This window comes from Motacilla alba, chromosome 17 (assembly GCF_015832195.1).
Source record: "Motacilla alba alba isolate MOTALB_02 chromosome 17, Motacilla_alba_V1.0_pri, whole genome shotgun sequence".
In the NCBI taxonomy this organism is placed as follows: domain Eukaryota; kingdom Metazoa; phylum Chordata; class Aves; order Passeriformes; family Motacillidae; genus Motacilla; species Motacilla alba.
The window spans coordinates 10023355-10043686 of record NC_052032.1 but is presented as its reverse complement, the minus strand read 5'-3'; the positions used below and the strand labels follow the sequence as shown (position 1 = coordinate 10043686).

The following is a 20332-nucleotide window of genomic DNA, read 5'->3' as shown; positions in this document are numbered from 1 at the left end:
GAATTGGTTTACAAAGGCAAGCTCCTGTGATCTGTCAGTTTTTCTTTTCATGATAGAGTTGGGTGAGAAAACTGACTGACAGCTAGTGCCTTTTTAACTGCAGGTTGGAATTAACTGCTAAACTGAAACTTTCTTAGGGAGGGTTTTTCTGGTGATTCTAACAAATTATTTTCATTCACTGGCAATACTTTTCTTTGAATTTATAGATGAATTTGAGTGGTTGTTCCTTTAAAAGAGTTCTCGAGAGACTCGATTTCGATACCCAATATTGCTGAAACATTTAAGAGTTCAGCATTTGAAGCGTTTAAGAATTTGGTGAAGCACTTGTTGCAATGAACTCTTTCTTACTGTGGAGCTTTAAGAATAGGGCTGCCATGCCAGTAACTGCAAAGAGATTGTACTTTGAACAGAGTCCCGACGTCGATGTTAAAGGGGTGTGTGTGTGTGACTTTATTTCAGGGAGTAGTTTAAACTTCATTTTCAGTCATAAGCATTTCCAAGGGGGGTTGTTTTTTGGTTGTTCTCAATCACAACAGGTAATCTTGTTAATGAGTGTTAACTTCTGCTCAAAGCTTAGTGCATCTGGAGTTAACCTGGTTACAGACATTGCTGTGAAGGACTTTCAATTTGAGTGTCATTCAGGTGAAAAAGAAACAAAGTAGTAATGACTTTAAAGGAGGCTCCCTGTAGATTTCAGTAGAGGGACTTTGGGTGGTTCCTGTCCCTGGAGTTAGCATGGTCCCCTGAGTCCATCCACAGCTGGATGATGCTTCCTATGAATGTTTTCAATGGAAATTCTGAAATTTAGAATTTGTGTCTGTCTTTAGTCTGTTGCTGTGTAGCTTGGTAGCTGTAGCAGAGCACTGCAGAGTGCTTTAGAGAACTCAGCAGAGCACTGCTTCAGGAGCAGCGCTCAGGCGAAGCAAGTTTGGGGCAGTAAAAGATGAACTGGATCTATTTGTATTGCTGGTTCTTTTTGTTATGGGGAGTTCCTTGCAAGAAGAGAGTCTAAACTGGAATTCAAAAGGAGGCCTATCAGAGTGCCCAAGACATGGGCTGCCTGCCTTTGGTGTGGTATTTTTTGTCATGAATAAAAAGTGTCATTGTTAGGTTTTCCTGTGGTTTTGTGTTGGTTTTGTTTTGTGTTGATTTTTTCTGTTCGTTTGCGGTTTGGGTGTTAGATTTTTTATAAATTGAAGTGGAGTTTAAAAGAGATGATTTGAGGTTAGATTATTATCAAATAAGTGTAAAATTAATGCAAGACTATTGTTTTACTTCAGCAATTGTCAAAACCCGAGATCAAATCTAAACAAATCCTAAACTCCACTTTCTGTGCTACCAGAGACAATTTGCATTTTGGTCCTTCTTGGGCTAGCAAGTTTTGGTAAACCTTTTGTCAAAATTCCAGATGCTGACAGATTTTCTTCTCCTGGGAAGATGATTTTTATGTCTTTTTTAAGATGGAAACAGCTTTTTATATACTTTTTAATATTACTTATTTAGTGGAAGAGTGAAATAGAAACGAAGGAAGTTGGGCTTCCATATTGAGGATGATAACCTTGGATAGCGGGATAGGAAGAGACAACTGATGCTATCTTGTCTGAAATTGGTCATAGTCTGGAGAGTTTTTTCTGAACACTTTCCTGCCTGGATTATCTACCAGTAGAATTTGTGCTGAGATTTCAAGTGGTGGTGAAGGGAATTAGATTTACTCCCATTGCATTCTACAGGTGTTAACTCAATCCCATATTTGGTTCCTTTGAAGAATCATTTAGTTTGAAACTATGGAGTTCAGAATATAAATAGTGGTAGCATGACCTCTTCATAAATTGATTCTTACATTGTTGCACCCCCTAAGTAAATGTCTCTAATTTCTATCTGTAAGATACTTTGGAGATCCTTGAGACCTTGTGTTCCAGAGGTTCTGAAACCAGATTATCACTCTGTGGAGAAACACCTATCAAATATACTTAATGCAGACTCAAGGCAAGAGTGAAAATGTGAAGACAGAGTGGCTGGTTGAGCAGCACAGTCTGGGCTGAGGCAGGGGCAGGTTGCTGGTGTTTCCTGTTGCTAAGCTGTGTATTTGACTCGGTGTTATTTTGGTGCTGTGCTCGGGGTTTGTGTGAATCTGGCTCTGGGAGAGTGCAGACAGGCAGGGAAGGCTCCCAGCAGGGAGGAGCAGCTCTGCTGGAGCAGAGGCTGCTGCATGCTGTAGGATGGGCTGTACCTCTGTAGGACAGAGCTGCTCCCTGGGCAAGGGCGGAGCAAATCCTGATAAAACATGGCAGAGGAAAGGTGAAATGCAAAAAACCCCAAAACCAAACCCCAACCCCCACAGCTTTCCTTGAAGTAAATATGAGATTCTCTTCTGGAGTTGTGCTGCACTTGCACCTAAAGTAGTTTCTGGTTTTATCTGATACTTGTCTGTTGGTTGTTGACTCAGTTTAACCTGAAGAGTTTATCAAACACATAGAAAAGATTCATTAGGGTAAATAACCATCTCTGAAAGCTGTAACCTCTCTCCACAAATGCATTAACATTCTTTTTTTTAAAATGTTTGCCACAAAATACTATATTGATCTCATCCTATTCCATTTTATCTGGATGTGACCCTGGCGCACAGAAAAGTGTTATGAATATGATTATTTGGCTTTATTGTGATTAAATTCCTTCTACACTAAAGATCAGAATATATTTGCCCTGTGTATTTGTTGAGGCCTGTTTGTGATGATCCATCATCTTATTTTGTAGACAGTAGTGGTAAATATTTTTTAGTTTATGTTTGGGAAATTTTACTTGTAAATGATTTGCTAGAAATATCTAGCACTGCTGTATATCACAGTGCATCAATATTGTGTAATTAAAGATACCTCTTTAAGGTATTTTCTGCTGGAAAGAATTAGCGTGTTAAAGCAGAAGGATGCAGCTTTGTGTGTACCTTGGCAGTGTTCAGAAACAAGAATAGATGTAGTGAGTAAATGGAATTATTTAACTTGTTCAGTATTTTATTCCTTAATGACCCGTAGAGGTAAAGAGCAGTAAAATCTCCCAGTTTACCATCTCTTTTGCACGGATGGCAAGTGTGTTTTTTTGCACTTAGAAATACTGAATGTGGCATCCAGTAATACAGTAATTACAGCTTGTAATTTTGATGTATTTCTTGATTGCTTTGCTCTACCCCGGCCATGGGATTCTGTCCTTCACTAAATCATCTTGAAACAATTCTGTATCTAGACTAAATCCTTAGAATACAGTGGGTATCAATCACATGGACAATTAAAATTAAGTATTGACATGTTTTTAAAATAGTCATACATCTCAATTTTGTTTATCTCAAAGTTTTAAAAACCTAATGACCTCATTGCAGCTCGACTATAATTACCATGTTTAAACTTCTATGCATTTTTTAGTTTAAACAGCCTTTGTGTTTTTTTAAACCAAAAGAAAATTAATGAGAAGAGACAAAGAGACATCAAAGAGGTTTTCCCTCTGATTGCAGTGTTAGAAGTTTTGCCTGAAAATAGGTTACATTTCTTCTGTTTTCAGCTGAATCCTCATTAACTTTACATTTTAATGATGTCCAGAGCAAATTATACGATTATGGTAGATGCCTTAAAGGGAAGCTTAAAGGACACCTTTTTCATGTTTGTTTCTTTACTGGTGGCAGTATTTGCACCAGTATTATAAACAGCGTTAGACTGCTGAAAGTAATTCCAAAACATATCAAAATTATATTCCATTTTTGCCATATATATAGTGTGAGTGTCTTAATTTAATATTTAACACAAATGGAGAATGTTATGGGGAGATCTTCGTCTTTGTAGAAGAAAAATGTAAATCAGATCCTTTGAAAGAGTTTACAAATTACTTGTGCATCTTCTATTCAGTTTTATTTATAATGATCAAGTAAAATGGAGACAGATGATTTAACAGAGTCTCAGAATTGTTTTGTTTTCTTGAACCTTCCATGGAGACAATGGTTGAAATGTTAATAAAGTGCTAGTTTGTATTTTTACAATGACAAAAAGCATTATTGAGGGAACTTGGTGGAATTTCAATTTATTCTGTTTAGAGGAACTCTAATAAAGGCAGTTCTGTGTTCTAATGTACTTTTCTTACTAAAAATTAAGATTGCATAATTAACTTTATAGATGAAGAATTGTGTTATATCAAATGCAGCAACAAACCCTTGTATTCAGCGCACCTTAAACAGGGTTACCTGGAATTGGCAGTAGCTGGGATGGAATTTGGGCAGTTCAGAATGAAATACAGCATTTCTGACTAGCTCAATGAGAACTTAGAGCAAAAGATTTTGCGAAAACTGGGGCTTCTGCTTCCCCGTCCTGACACTTGGTGTCTGTGCTTTATGAATAGAACCTTTGATTTTGTTGTGCTGCACTTCAGTCAGTAAATTTCTGGGAGCTGGGATCATGACAAGGGGATGGGAAGAAGTAGGAGTGTGCTGAAGTAGAGGTGCAAGGTAGGACTCAAGCTCCAGTGGGCACAGTGAAATGTTTCCATTGGTTTGAATTCATCACTGATTGCAGACTACTGTGTCTTGATGGAAGCATTTGGTATGCCTGTCATTAATAATCGTTGAATAAAGCAGGAGTTGTTAGACAGAAAGAACCAAGCTTAGCCTTTCCATTGCAATATGAGTTTACATCTTCCATTTCATGTTAATTTTCTGTAGAAACTTTTCAGAAATCTAAATTGTCATGATTGTCTGGGAGTTATGACGGACCCAAACTGCACATCCAGCTTGGTGGACTTTATGTGATATTGTGTTAGAAAATGGATTTGAGTCTTTCAAAGGTTTGGCTCTCTGCAAGTGTGAAAACAGCTGTTGAAAGCTGTGGTTTAAGTTCCTAGTTAATCTTAAGTCTTTTAGCTTTGATGCCTGCTAATGTAACTTTAGTTTGAAGATGGTGTTGCTGAAGGAAATAAAGGTTGAGTGCAATTTCCTGCTTTTTCTCATCTTTATTTTACAATTATTGGAGAATCGACAATCTTTAGCTGAGATGCAAAATAAAAACACCGATTAATAAACTCAGGAAGATACGGATTACAAACTTCTAGCTGACAGAAAGATGTGCACGTTATTTTTATTTCCTTGGCAAGAAGTATTTTGTATGGAATCAGATTAGCACTGAAAGCATGGAATGTTCTTCCTGGTAACTTGTTCTCCAAGTATTTGCAATGTGGCTGTTTCCAGCCCGTTATGTGTTAATGATAGTGCAAGGCTGAGGCATTCCAATCATTCATATGCCTGTCCTCCCTTTCTCATAAGGGTTTCTTTGCTCAGGGTTTTTGCCTTATTCCTTTTGCTTTGTTGTGGTCAATTCAGTCAGTATAATAGCATAGACACTGGCTTTTTTCCCCCTTTTTTTTCTTTAATAAAGAGTTATGTTAGAGATATACTATAACAGAGATAAGAGCTATTTATGTCCTAAGCTATTGATTTTTAATTAATGTTGCCTGGGCTCATACATGTTGGCAGAATTGCTAACAGCTTGTGGCATTTTTTAATTCACATCTTCTTTTTTAGTATTTTGACAGTGTCATTCATATCTCATGAAAAAGTACCTCGTCAGGTTAAATGTGTTAAAACACCGAGCAAAAAAAAAAAGGAGAGAATGGAACATAGGGCTGCCTAGAAACCTTGATCCATTGCCAAAGTATTTAAACAATTTAGTGTTTTGGTTTTCTAGCTCCAAGCTGCTTCTCAAATCCCTTGCTAATTAATCCAGTTAATTCTTTGTAGACTAACTGTATGCAGGGCTTTTTCTTGGGCCTCTATCACTGAGAACCCTGTTTTGTTTGAAGCAAACCTAAGCTCGGTTATAAAGGTTGTAGTAACAACGTGAGTACTTGCAGATGTAAATACAGTGTTTTGAGCCTTTTTAAAAGGAGTTGTGTTTGTGTGGGTAACTTCTAATTTAATCTTTCATGTTTAAAAATTAAATATATATACTTGTATAAAAAGATGGGGAGAACTTCATCATTAGTTTGGTCACTTAAGAAAAGGCTGTGGGGCCTCTGTGGAACAATTCTGGCATGGAGCATTGATGTTGTGGTACTAGGATTAGTGATTTATGTTTATTTTTCAATGAGTAAATTGTGATAAATATCATTAATTTCTGTTCCCAAAAAGGGTGTTTGGGCATAGTGCTAATAAGAGTTTAGTAAAAAGGGGAGTTTTTAGAAATGACCTGTTGGTGCTTGAAATTCTTCTTATGAGAGTACAACAGCAGTGTGAATTCAAACCTGGGAAAAGCAGCTGGGGAGCAGAGAGCTTAGAATCCCAATTAGACGTGGAAAGAGATAATGAGAACAGAATAGGTGCTGCTCAAGGTGTGCTGGTGTGTGATAAGAGCCGCCCAGCTCTTGAGCTTCCGTCTGGCTTGTCAGGTTTGTGAGAAGTGTTTCCCCCAGCGTCGCAGTCCCAGAGTCGATGGCCAGCTGCACTTCAGCACAGCCTGGGCCATCAGCCTGTGGAGAGAGTTTGTACAAGTGGGTTCAAGTTACAGTTTTAGATTACCTTTGGAATCGGTAGTGAAGGAAAAAGATTGTTTTCAGCAAATCTGCTGCTGAGGGTGACCAGATTGAAACAAATCTGCAGAGCTTAGAAAAGGGCTGAAAGTTTAGCTGGGAGTTGGTGGTTTCATAAAGCTGGGCAAGGGAAACAGAAAGGAAATTAGTGAAATATCTGGGTTTATATACACCTGATTTCCAGGGCTGTGACGTGATTGTGAAATGTTCCTGCTCAGAACTGGACTACTCTGCTCTCTCAGGAGCATTTTGATAGCTGGATGTATGCTCTGGTACATCTTGGAAGTATCAAGTGTCTGAAAACATTTTTGCGGTTAAAAATCCTTTTGATACTCTTGCCTTTTCTACAGTAGCAGAAATGTTTTAAATTTCTTTTAGCGAGATGATAGATTTCCTGTCTAGCTGCACTGAATATCAGCAAACTCTTCTTTATCTAAACCAAATTTTTCTTCAAGCTGACAGCACTACTTTAAATGTGCTAAACTTACTGTCACAGAGACCCTCCTTTTCTTTCAGCACTGCACACAGCGTAGTGAGCTTTGCTAATGTCCTGCAAGTGTCCATATATCCATGGCTCTGTTGTGCTGCCTGATGCTGTCCAGCTAATGAACTTTCCTCCAAAAGAGAGAAGTCATTCTGAGCAGCTGAACACAAAGTGATTTTGTTTTTCTTTCATCTCACGGTCATTAGCTCCATGAGATGTATTTTTCCATGTTAGGACCTCCTTCCCCTCACCCCCACTAAGTTTTGAATGGCGTTCAAGAAGTTCAACTTCTGTCATCAACCTTTCTGACTCCATGGAAAAGTTTTGCTGGGGTGCACGTTGGATGCTTTTCCTGTTCTTACAAACTTTCCTCCCATTTAATACCTCGGTTGAAGGCTTTCATGGGACCTCGGTGATGCTGCAGCCTTACGCGAGGCTCACTGTGACCAATCTCTGTTTTTTTGGCTGTTTTTTTAAACTGGATTCCAGCTTACTTGTTCTTAGAGATTTTTACCATTTTACCATTTTGAAAGAATGGGCAGCACTAACAGGAGGGGTGAGTTGAGATGGGCATGTTGCATGGCTCGAGCTGAAACAAAAAGGTGAGGCTGAGGACTGAAGGGTACAAGGCCAAGTTCTGAAGTGTCCCAATAAAATAATTAGTGCTCTCTCTTATGTGTGATCTTTTAATATATGAACTTGCAGCACCTCAAAGCTCAGGAATGCGTTGGTGACCATGGAAGCCCTTGGCCAGTTCTGTTTCCCAGCCCAGGTTTCTGGGGTTATCAGTGCAGTGAGGGTGAAACTCTGAGTGTGGCTGCACTAGAAGAGCTACAAGCAGAGCACCACTGTGAAATCAGCTCAGAAATGCTCGTGAGGTTTCCCTGTCCTTTGTTGGTAAGGACACGGATGAATCAGATTTACGGTATGGCAGATAAGCCGTATCCTCCTGCACGTGCCCAAAAGCATTTGTGGTGACATCTCCACTGCAGGGCCCAATGGGATGAGAACAAGGTTTGAGCATTTCATCTTCCATGGAGTTGTTTGTTTTGTTTCAGTGCCCTGCGGATCTCTGAAGCATCCTGAAGTAAGCAGAGGTGCACTAACAGAAGCCATCGAGCCCCAGCTGCTGGTGCAGCTCTGCTTTCTCTGACTGGGCAGTGGCTGTGCTGGAGGTTTCCCTCCGAGGGAATTGGGGCTCTTGGTGACAGAGCAGTGTCTGGGAGCGGCGCCGCTCCGCTGCAGCAGCACACGGGCACTGGGAGCCTGGGAACAGTTGGAGACTATCAATATTGAGAGTACGAACGTGGGGTCAGAGTTTGAATTAGAAAGTTACATAGCTTGAGGCTTAGAAATCAGTATTCACTGTTGCGTGTGTAACAAAGAAGGTTTCTCTCTGTAGTTCAGGCAATTATCCAGTTGCTCAAGAGAAGGGTTGTTGTTTTTCCTTTCCTCGTACAACACTTCAAGAACTTATGGTTGGCTACAACTCTTCTGTTCCACGTCCTTTTTCAGTCAGTTCAGGTTAAACCTGATATGTGGCAATCCATATTGCAATGAATGTATTTCTGCAGTGCTCTATGTATTTCTCTGACAATATGTCTATCTGAAGTTATTGTGGTTGGTGAAGTTTGGAAATAAATTTTTAAAAAGTCAAACAATAGTAAAATGTTCTCTAAGACATAGAAAATATAGATTATTACCAAATTTAAATGGTCAAACTATCACTAAAGCTAAACCCAAAAACGACAGAAATAAAACAGCTTGGAAAATGTTTATAAAACTCAGAGTATTTTCTGGTAGTGAAAAGCCTGGCGGTGTGTTGGAGAATACTGTTTGTTTTCATTAGCAATTCCTTTAGGTTTTGTAAAGCGGTTGATTGATTGCCACAGCCACATTGTGGTTTTACACAAGTTCCTTTTAATACACTATTGCTGAAAAGCAATATGAAATTAAAATGTTAATTCAGATTTTCTTCAGAGTAACAACCAAGTTAAAAGTTATTTGGTTGACACAGGGAAGTAGAAAATTACATATCTAAAACATATGTATCATTACATAAAAATTTCCTGTAAAATTAATTGAATAAGGATTTTTTAAAATGAAGGTGCTTAGCATGCTAATTAATACAGTGGGGTATTAATTCAGTTGGTTATAAGCTCTAATTTCATCAAATATAACTTTTATTTTTGCTGCTGTACAAAGTGAGCTTAGAGAAATTGGTTTGGGTGCATGTGCTTGGCCCTTCAGCAGCAGAAGTGACCTCGGGCCAGCAGACAGGCATTCAGAAGCCATCTGAAATACATGTCCTGTAAATATTAAAGGGGTGACTGTTTCTTGTAAAGCTGTCAAAGCTCTGGCTGCTTTGGTCTTAGCCTGAGAATTTGCATTCTGAGAATCTAAGTTAACAGATTTAGACAATTACTGCTTGTGTCTGGTATTGTTAAACTCTAGATGATGCACTAATTTGGATTAATTAATTAATCAGGATTAATTTTTGCTGCATGTTAGCTAGATGTGATAAAGGTCTTTTTAGTTTTCTTTCTTTATTGCTTCTGAGACTTTTAGAAAAATCTTAGCTTGTAAATCCTTCTCTGCATGGTATTGGCACTTCCAGACTGTCACATTTAAATCAGAGCCTGAAATATTAGTTAACTGATTCTTTCATATCCCCAGGACAAGGAGGGCTTGCCAGCTGCTGTGGAAGTGGGGAGACTGTCACCAGGCAACTCCACTGTCTCAGAATATAAATACAAAGAGGCAGGAGAGAAACAAATTCAGTATTCATGGCCTGAGCACTTAAAACACATCTCTATTAAATTTATAGAGTGTCAAAAAGGTTATGAGAAAAAATACTCTGATCAAACACAAATAAATTTAAAAATTATTAAACCCCCAAAAAAGCCTGCTTAAAGTAGGTGTTCCCATTCAACTTCTGCATTTAAACTCTTTTGTATCATTATTACAGGCAGCCTGTAAAATGTTTCAAAACACTTCGTATTTCATTTCGTACGCCAGGCTTTGTGGATTTCTTGACCACTGGAGTATGATTTTACCTAATTATATTTTTTTGCAAGTTTTAGCTGCTGTATACTTTGCTGACTAAAATTACAGGGGGAAAAAAAGAATTTAAAATATAATCCATTCAGAATTTGCAGTTTGCAGGACTCCTGGAGTATGGCTTCGATTTGCAGGAATACTGCATTTCTGGGTTGGTTGAAGAACAGATGGTTATCAAGAGAAATATCCCCTTAAGTGCACAGTAAAGCAAACTCAAAAGATTCATCAACCGTGCTTTAATGTGGGCTCGAGGTATCACCAGAGTCATTAACCAGTGCACAGAAAAGATCTGAAGACCTCAAATGAAGATGGGAGAAACATGTAACCAACAGGACTGGAAAGCAGTACTTATTTTGCCTTCTGGTTTTGATCTCTGTTATTTTAGTTTTAGCTCTGTCCTGTGCATCCGCTTCCTATAGTTCTAGCTTCAGTTCTGTCAGTATCAGCAGCTTAAAAATTAATCTGGACTGAAAGCTTCCTGCTCTTCTCTGTAAAGAAATAATTCTGAGTTTGCTGATCACTGAAGACATATTATGCTTTCCAATGTCTCCCTCTTAGCAGTTTAGAATGATAGCAATAGACATTAATCCGTACCCTCATACAACTGGGTTTTGTAAAACCGGTATCTTGGTATGGATGAAACAAAAGAACTTAAGGATTTAATAGAGAGATATTTCCCCAATTGTATTTCATATTTTGAACACACTGCTTGCACCACAACTGTTTCCCAACTTCCATTCAAAGAATTAGTAAAGTTTTGATTAGACCTGGCCCCATTCCATAGAAGAGTCTGAGGGAGCAAACAATAGCAGTTAAGGTGGAGCACGTTGCCTTATGAGAGGGTCTGACTAAACGCTCCGCACGTGGCGAGCTGGGCAGCTCAACAGCTTGACACGACACCGAATAATTGATGGGGAAACTGCTGTTTGTAAAAGGCAGAGAGTGTTTTTCCTGTCTTCTTATCCAAGAAGTGAGAGTTGTTTTTGTTTATGGAACAGGATTGTAAAGTGAACCAAGACCCCTTTAGATGGAAAGTTGGTTTGTCTGCTAGAAACAGTGAAAGTCACATATTTAACATTTACTCTGAATGGCTTATAAAGCTGCTGCTGGTCTTGTGCCTGCGCTGGAAACCTGGTGTGAGGGTGTCAGAAACCTGGAGTGAGGGTGTCAGAAACCTGGAGTGAGGGGATCAGGAGCCTGGTGTGAGGGCATCAGGAGCCTGGTGTGAGAGGATCAGGAGCCTGGTGTGAGGGTGTCAGAAACCTGGAGTGAGGGTGTCAGAAACCTGGAGTGAGGGGATCAGGAGCCTGGTGTGAGGGTGTCAGAAACCTGGAGTGAGGGGATCAGGAGCCTGGTGTGAGGGGATCAGAAACCTGGTGTGAGGGGATCAGGAGCCTGGTGTGAGGGGATCAGAAACCTGGTGTGAGGGGATCAGGAGCCTGGTGTGAGGGTGTCGGAAACCTGGAGTGAGGGTGTCAGAAACCTGGTGTGAGGGGATCAGGAGCCTGGTGTGAGGGGATCAGGAGCCTGGTGTGAGGGGATCAGGAGCCTGGTGTGAGGGTGTCAGAAACCTGGAGTGAGGGGATCAGGAGCCTGGTGTGAGGGCATCAGGAGCCTGGTGTGAGGGGATCACAAACCTGGTGTCAGGGCATCAGAGGCCTGGTGTGAGGGGATCAGGAGCCTGGTGTGAGGGGATCACAAACCTGGTGTGAGGGGATCAGGAGCCTGGTGTGAGGGGATCAGAAACCTGGTGTGAGGGCATCAGAGGCCTGGTGTGAGGGGATCAGGAGCCTGGTGTGAGGGGATCACAAACCTGGTGTGAGGGGATCAGGAGCCTGGTGTGAGGGGATCAGGAGCCTGGTGTGAGGGGATCAGAAACCTGGTGTGAGGGGATCAGAGGCCTGGTGTGAGGGGATCACAAACCTGGTGTGAGGGGATCAGGAGCCTGGTGTGAGGGGATCAGGAGCCTGGTGTGAGGGGATCAGAAACCTGGTGTGAGGGGATCAGAGGCCTGGTGTGAGGGGATCACAAACCTGGTGTGAGGGCATCAGGAGCCTGGTGTGAGGGGATCAGGAGCCTGGTGTGAGAGGATCAGGAGCCTGGTGTGAGGGCATCAGAAACCTGGCGTGAGAGGATCAGGAGCCTGGTGTGAGGGGATCAGGAGCGGGATCAGGAGCCTGGTGTGAGGGCATCAGGAGCCTGGTGTGAAGGCATCAGGAGCCTGGCGTGAGAGGATCAGGAGCCTGGTGTGAGAGGATCAGGAGCCTGGTGTGAGAGGATCAGGAGCCTGGTGTGAGGGGATCAGGAGCCTGGTGTGAGGGGATCAGGAGCCTGGTGTGAGAGGATCAGGAGCCTGGTGTGAGGGGATCAGGAGCCTGGTGTGAGGGTGTCAGAAGCCTGGTATGTACCCCACATAACTGGCAATCTGTGCCAGTTCTTGTGTTGTTAGAGCTGTTACCTCTCTACATCTCTTCATTCTGGTGAGCTGTGTATTGCCTTAAGTAAAAATCTGCAAGGTAATCTGTAACTTAACCTGCTTTTTTTTGGAAGGATTTTTTAAAAAACAAGTATAAGATGTTGCTGAACACTCCCAAGGAAAGTTTTGTTCCTCACTGCCCCTCTGGCTCTTGATGTGTTAATAATATAGAAATAATTATGGAAATCATAGTAATTTGCTTAATCTGTTCTGGTTTTCTCCCTTCCTTCCTGTTTCCTATGATGTATATTTTATACTGCCTTTGCTCTCAGTCTTTCCTGCTTTCGCATCACTTTACTGAAGTCTGAAGAGCATTTTGTGTCTGAGTTACAAACCTTATACTATGTTTCTAGATTAAGCTGTTGTGAAAAGCATTTTCATGTTACCAGTGAGGTATTTGGCACTTGCGGGGCAGACTGTTAGAATAAAGTGCACTTTAAAAAGAAAGGATTGAAGGCTTAAAGCTGCATATGAAATAAAAATGGAAATTTTTATTCTGTATGTATTTTACGCCAGAACTTGTTCTGAGGTTTGGTGTCTGTCTTCTGGTGTGTCTGTAGGTTTTTTCTTTCCCACATTTTCTCCTCCCCTCCCTGCCTTTTTCCCTCCTCCCCTGCTTCACACTCTCCGAGATGGTATCTGCAGGCTGAGCTGCAGCAGGGTAGGGGCAAGCAGGAGTGTTCGGCTGTGCTGAGTGCAGGACACCAAGGAGTTTGCAGAGGTTTGGAAAGAAGTTTGCATTGCTTTTTAGTTGTGCTGCATAAGGATGAGAATGTGTAGTGGGTATTGAAATTAAAAGTTACTCTGAATGGAATTTCAGTTCATTTTAGAGGGATTGCAGCTATAAGGACCTTAAAGAAGTGAATGAGGTAAATAATTAGTTAGGAGAAAAAATGAAGTAAGTTTCACTATGTTTTTCAATTTGGGATTAAAATTATGTATTTGTAGCCAGTATGGATTAAATTGGCTGGTTTTTATCAGAAAAAGCAAGTTTGTTTGTGTTGGATTTGCATGGTTTACTCTGGGAAGTATTTTCTGATAATTTTTTGAAAACTTCCGTGGTCTTATAATTTCCATACAATTCAAATACAGACCAGTTTGAGCTGTGCTATTTGTAGAAGTAATTAGGCTTTAAAAGCAAAACTCCTCACTTCATGACGTTAGAAAAGTTGTGAGTAAAAGAGCAGCATAGTTACACTAATATGCCATTGTAGCGTGTTCCCATCCTGTCATCTGGAAAATTAAATCAGGTTCCAGCATGGATTAACATCCAGACTTGTGTGGAGGGGAAGGTACTGTCTTAAATGCCATGAAATTGAACAATGGGATTATACAGGTCACAGCTAATTTCAATATTCTGCTGTACTTGGCTTTTTGTTAAACAAGATCCTGTATGGAGAGGCAGGGATGGCTTTTAGAACTTGGGCACATTCACATATTTAATGAAATACCGACAATAACAGCTGGAATATGTTTGAGTAATGAATGCAGTGCTCTACGTAATGTGCACAGAGGTGACGTGGAATCTCCTCTTGCAGAGGGAAATCTGGATGTGTTAGCTGTGAGAACTGCACTCAGCCAGGGTGGAGTCTGCGCTCGGTGTTAGCCCTTGGCGAGTCTGTCAGTGCTGCAGTGCCTGTGCAGAAAAGCCTGCCTCTCTGTCCCCAAGAACGAGCGCTGGCTTTGCTCACCCCTTTCCAAAATAACCCCCACGTTGTTCCACTGGGCAGTGATTCTGTCTGTTCCCTAGAAGCACCTCTTAAGATAGTTATAAGGGAAACAGCTGCAGAAATAGCCGCAGAACCCGTTTCATACGGGGATTTCCAACGCGGTCCTCGCTGGGACAGGCTGTCCCTGGTGAGTAACAGGGGCCGCTGGAGCTCCTGGTCTTTGGCCAGCCGAGATTTTGTGGCAGCAGCTGCTTTGTACGGAGCTGTGTCCTCTGGGAAGAGCTTCCAATGGTGCATGTCAGGTTGGTAAGTGATCCCACGCTGGCTTCACTGAAGTCACTCATGGATCTTAGGAAAGTGATACAAAGTGCCCGTGGTTAACAAGCTTTTTAAACCTGAGTTTAAGCATTAGGAATAAAATCAACTTTTTTCTTGGTACCAGCAGTTTAAGTATGTGACGTGTGTGTATTTCTTTGCACTTGTGCCCCTACAAGAAGGGGAGTGTGCAGATGGGATGGTGTATTTTAGCTTTATTTTGGAATGTTATTGCTTGTATTCTCTCTGCTTTACACTTGCAACTTACAGTTTCCAGTGCTGTATTTCAGCATGTATTTATATACATGGATGGCTGTTTTCCAGGGACGTTTGTGAGCACTTGCTTTAGGCACAAACTGTGTGGATTTTGTCATCTTTGTGAGCTGAAACTGCAAAACCAGTTGTAATGGAAGATAAACAGGAGATACTAGGTTACCAACAGCAGAAGAGTTCCATGTGTGGCACAACCTGAATTTTCATGTTGGGGTTTGGACAAGTTTAGTTTGAGAAGCATCTCCATAATTCCTGTGACTTTTTCCTTTTGGGGCTTACCTGCGCTGTGTTTGTTCCTGGTTTGCAAGGTCTCCTCCTGCTCTCAGCTGAGCTTTCAGAGCTCTGTTAAGTTACATGTGACTGCGAGGCTTCAGCTCAGTGCTTTGCTGTAGCTGGGCGAGAGGTTGGTTGGGATTTCAGCCTGGCTCTTCCCTTGTTCTGATGTCAGCAAATAGATTCCACTCTCCTGAACTTGAAAAAAGTATTTACATGTGTTTACTTTGCATCATTTCACTCGAAAGCCTGTTAAGTACCTGGAATAACAGCGTTCCCTATGTTTTGAGTTGCAAAGGGCTTTCTTACTGTCTACAGCTACAATGGAGCTGCATCTAACTGTTTGCATGCACTGTGCAAAACAAATTACTGCGAGTGAAAGTGTTTGAAGTTCCCCAAGTTACTTTAGTTTCACAGGCAGAGTTGACAGTCAGTTCTGTTCATGAGTTTGCCAAATATTTCACACGAGTGCTGAAACAGTTTTCACTGATACTCGTGGTGCTGATTAAAGCTGAATCCTGGGTGCTGGCTTGCCCTGTGTCTGTTTGACTGTTTTCTCTTGTTCAGAATAATTTGGATATCATGTCTGTTGTGATTTTTGGGTGACTAGTGCTTATTCCTTCAGGGGAGAGCCTGGCTGTACTGAGTGGTATAATAGCAATGTTTGGTTTAGAAATATTTATATTTCATAAAGTTAGGTATCTTGAGGGCCACTATTGTATGTATTTATGTCAGTCCTCTTGATGTAGTGAGGGCGGTCTGGCTTCCTAAAACTTCATGGCAGACCATGTAGAATTTAAATACACTTCTCTTGTGTGTGCATGTGTAGTTGAAAACACCTTTCAAATTCACGCTGAGTTAACATGAAGAATGGAGGCAGTGATGAAAGCTGTATCATGTAGGGGTTTTTCCCTGAGACCAGTGTAGTGTTTCCCAAATAAAGATAGTGAAAGTTTAGTCAATATTCCCAGACCATTTAAAAGGTGAAGTGATGGAGCTGACCCCATCTTAAATGGAAAGGACTTGTGAAAACATGGGGACCTGTGCCTGCCAGGCATACCGTAGGGTGGCTTTCTTCCCTGTAGTGTTGCAGTGTGTCTGGATTAGCCATCCTGCTGCTCTTGTGAGATGTGCCATCCCAAGTGGCCTGTGGACAGGCTGTATCCCTGTGTCACACGGGCACGTGACACGCAGGGCAGTTCCCTCAGGTGGGACCATAGAGGCAGGAGCAGGGATGTGTTTGCTCAGGGTGAGTTCAGCTGCCATGGGCTCTGGAGTCTCAGCAAGCCCTGCACAGACCTCTGCCTCTGCACCAGGAGCTGAGATGGGGCTCTCAGGCTTCATTTAAATACACTCCAGCAGGTTTGTCTGGGCTGTCCTTCATGGCAGGGAGCTCCAGGAACACAGAAGGGCTTTCAAGATGCTAAGAAAACAGGAAAAATACATGTTTACACACACACACACAATTACTTTGTATGACTAATCTATTTTGTTGGATTTTTCAAGAATGAGAATGTGGTTTGCCATCTATGGATGAAAGTGTTTAGAGCAAACACATTTTGGATTATATATCAAATTGAGTTCCTCATTTCCCTAAGATAATGGTAAATGCTAAAATGTTGTGTGTGGCAGTATGTGTATATGTATTTATATTTCATTTGAGAGCAATGGATCAATAGAAGGGGGGAGGAATGCAGGTTTCATGTTCAGACACCAGTACAGAAGTCTGCAGCAATACAGATTTGTTTCTTTCATTGATTTTGTGTTTTTTTTTTTTTGTGAAATTCTGAAATCTTGCCCTCCATTAATTAATTTAAAAATTATTTAAAAATATGCATATTAATAGGTGTGGCACAGTTTCTTTTACCACTGATGCTGTACTTGCTGTGCTGAAGTGTGAAGCCACACTGTCCTGCTAATTGCTAACTGTGCAGAGGGGGCCCATGCACAGCTGGTCACATCTTTTTGTGTGTTTGGACACTTTGCTCACTTACCTGCGTGCAGGCTGAAGAATTTTCAAAGCAAAGCTTTAAAAGGAGATCCCTTGCTCTCTGTTTCTGGTTTGCTGTGGTAATGTAGAGGGGTTTGCTGATGTGTGCATGCACAGTTTGATATATTGTATATGTATCGCGGTGAAATGTTAAGAGCAAGCATCTGATTGTCTGGAAAATGTAAAGCTGGAAAGTTTACAAAGGCCCGGGCTGTTGGATTTCTCATGTGGACAGAGTACACCTTGGGAAGGAGTTTGCACCTGCTGGCAGCAGAGCCACCGTGCCCAGCTCCTCACTCAGGGAATGGTGCTCTGGGGACTCTGGGCTGGCACCTGTGGGACAGCAGGGGAGGTGCCCGTGCCACCCCTCACTCCTGAGCCCGGCGTGGCCAGCCTGGGCCGTGGCTGCGGCACCAAACCCGGCCTGGCACCTGTGGGACAGCAGGGGAGGTCCCCGTGCCACCCCTCACTCCTGAGCCCGGCGTGGCCAGCCTGGGCCGTGGCTGCGGCGCCTGGCACCGAAGGGCAATGCTGCCGCGATACTGCTCGTTTGTTCGTGCATTGAACTTGGTTTTGAACTCTTGCCTGATTGTTATATGGTTTGGTGTTTGTAATTAAAAAATTATCTTTGTAGAATGGAATGTGGCCTTCTCCGATGTATTCCTTTGAAAAATGGATGGCTTTGAAGAGATCTGTTCTAAATAGGTTGTCATATAAATAATTTCAATCGTGATATTCTGTTGTTTTATGAACATCTCTAATTAAATTTAAGATAACTTCTCAGGGAATACTACCGTATTATTTATTCTGACAGCCAAAAGAGTAAGGACGTTGCATCAGTCTTGAATGCTTGCTGCTCTGAAGTGTTTCACCCTTGTTTTCCTGATGAGAAAGGTTCCAGAGCTGTGTTAATTGCCTCTTTCAAATTCTGGATAAATATTTTTGGGTTTTTAGGGAGCATACCCTCACATAAGTATAAAGTAATTTTGAGTGATCTGTAAACTGGTGTCACTGAAAACTGTCTGTGGAGATAAAATAACACAGGGCCTGAAGGTGGAAAAACTGGCTGTCTGATTTTAACCAAAATGAGGGGCATTGGATAACCACTTCCTGGTGATAGGCCAGGGTGGCAAATTGCAGCTGGAAAATGTATCCCAAGTATCAGCCTGAAGTTCAGTCTAGCACCAGGGCTTCTCTTAAAAAGTGATTTATATATTTATATATATCTATATCTATATATATGTGTGTGTATGTATGTACACACAGACGTTTTTGGTTTCATGTGTTTTGTGTGTGTTTTATGTACAGTTTTTTTCTGTCTGGAGGAGGGTAAAGGGAGAGCCTTGAAAAGTCCTTCCCTGCTCTTATCAGCACAGCAGCCTCAGCTGCCCTCCTTGGATCCCCTGCCAGGGTTGCTATCATCTTCTGATCAAATATTAATGTGTGATTCTCTGCTTGCTCACTAATCCAAAGCCAATTAATATTATCTGTCAATTATTTACAGATCCTGAGGTGCGGAGGCAATTCCCAGAGGGCTACAGTGACCAGGTTTGGAATGCGTAATTAATTTTTTACATGACAAAATTTATTTCAGGGTTGTTCAACATATTATTGCTGCTCTTTTTACTGAAAGAGATAAATGCATTCTTAGAAAGAAAAAGAAGCTGTAATTAGAAGCAGAAGGATAAAAACATTTTTACACATAAAGCAGAAAACGGAAGAATTTGGATCTCATAAGATTGGTTTACAATCTCATTTTTACAAGCGCACATGAGAGCGAGAAGGAAAATTGATTAATAAATTTCACTTTTTGCCTTTAGGTGCCAGAGCCGCAGTTCATTTGGCAGAGCTCTCTGCATTGTCTGAGGTTTATAGCTGTGTTTAACTGGGCACCTGGCACTACAGCACATTTTTTAAATTCTTGCCTGATCATGCAGTCTCTAGTCTGCTTCAAAAAGATGGTATAAAAGCCCAAATGTGTGGGTAGAACACACAGGGATTTATCATTTGGTTAAACACAGATTGAATTAGGAATTTTTCACAGGGTCTCTAGCTGACTCGGGAATTAGCACCCCCAAATTGCCTTGTCCTTGCCTTTGCCATCGGGAGTGGCCTGGGCTGGAGCTCAGGCAGGGCTGTTCTGGGGTGTCAGGGCAGCACTGGCTGTCCCGTGCTGCTGCCAGGCTCAGCACTGGGCTGGTGCTGCTGTGGGTGAGCTCCTGCGCCTCCAGTCCTGGGAAGTGCTGAAGCTGTGGCATGGTGGAGCTGTTTAATAGAACAATAAATTTGGTCTCAATGAGTCTCTGATATTGGGTGATATCAGGTTAGGGTCAGCGCAGCAATATTAGCTCAGATCCTTTCCCTCTAATTATGTTTTCACACAATGTGAAATTTTGTGGCATTTAGACTAAAGCATGTAGCAAATTGTTAGCTGTGACGGCTCACCACAGCCAAGACAAATGGTTTCATATTTGGCTGTAATCGCTGCGTGCAGTGGGACCTTGACCAGGCCTTCTGGGTGGTTTTGTAGTAATAGTATTTTTTTCAAAGCACCTATTGAACTACCTGACTGCTTTTCACTGTAGTTCATTGTTAGGACTTGCTGTACACATGGAGTATAGCATGGAACTAAACCTTTTGGAGGACTGCATCCTTATTGCCACTGTAGGTCTGTAAGTTGTTAATAAACAGCTCTCCAGTTTGGATTCCGTGAGGACTGGCTGCTTTTGGGCAGTGCTGTGTCTCAGGGTAATCACGAGTGAACGGATGGTCCTTCAGAGCAGGATGGTCAGTTGTGTCCAGGATCGAGGTGTTCCAGGAGAGCCTTGTCACACAATTGACTTTATAAAATTCCTAACCATCCCCTTTCTTCTGCTGGAAATGTTAGACTTGTATTATATTGCTATGAATATGCAAGACTGAATGAAACTCAGAGGAGCCAGAGGCTCATAAAAATTCGTAAGATGTTCACCCAGTTCTAGTCAGAATTTCCAATCGCTGATGTCAGACCCCCTGAAAACACAGAGCTGTGTTTTTGTGGTTTTGGGGTGGGGTTTTACTTTGTCAGATATTTTGCACATGTGAACATACAGGGAAAGCAAAAGAAATAAAGCTGAACTTCTCAGGTTTGAGTAGATTTCAAAGACGTTTTTCCTGTTGATGCACGGAAGGAATATTTTCTGATCTGGTAGCTCGATGTTCTTAAAGAGGAGAACATGTCCGGAGCTGACGGATTT

General features: G+C 41.7%; 1 protein-coding gene across 7 annotated transcripts in view; it reads left to right on the top strand.

Moving 5' to 3' along the window:
* Positions 1-20332, top strand: part of DENND1A (DENN domain containing 1A) — a 152091-nt gene that overhangs the window by 12823 nt on the left and 118936 nt on the right. For all 7 annotated transcript variants that reach the window (XM_038156104.1, XM_038156102.1, XM_038156105.1 and 4 more), the window contains exon 3: positions 18601-18644. In XM_038156104.1, the coding sequence (XP_038012032.1) occupies positions 18601-18644 (44 nt within the window). The remainder of the gene's footprint in view (positions 1-18600; positions 18645-20332) is intronic.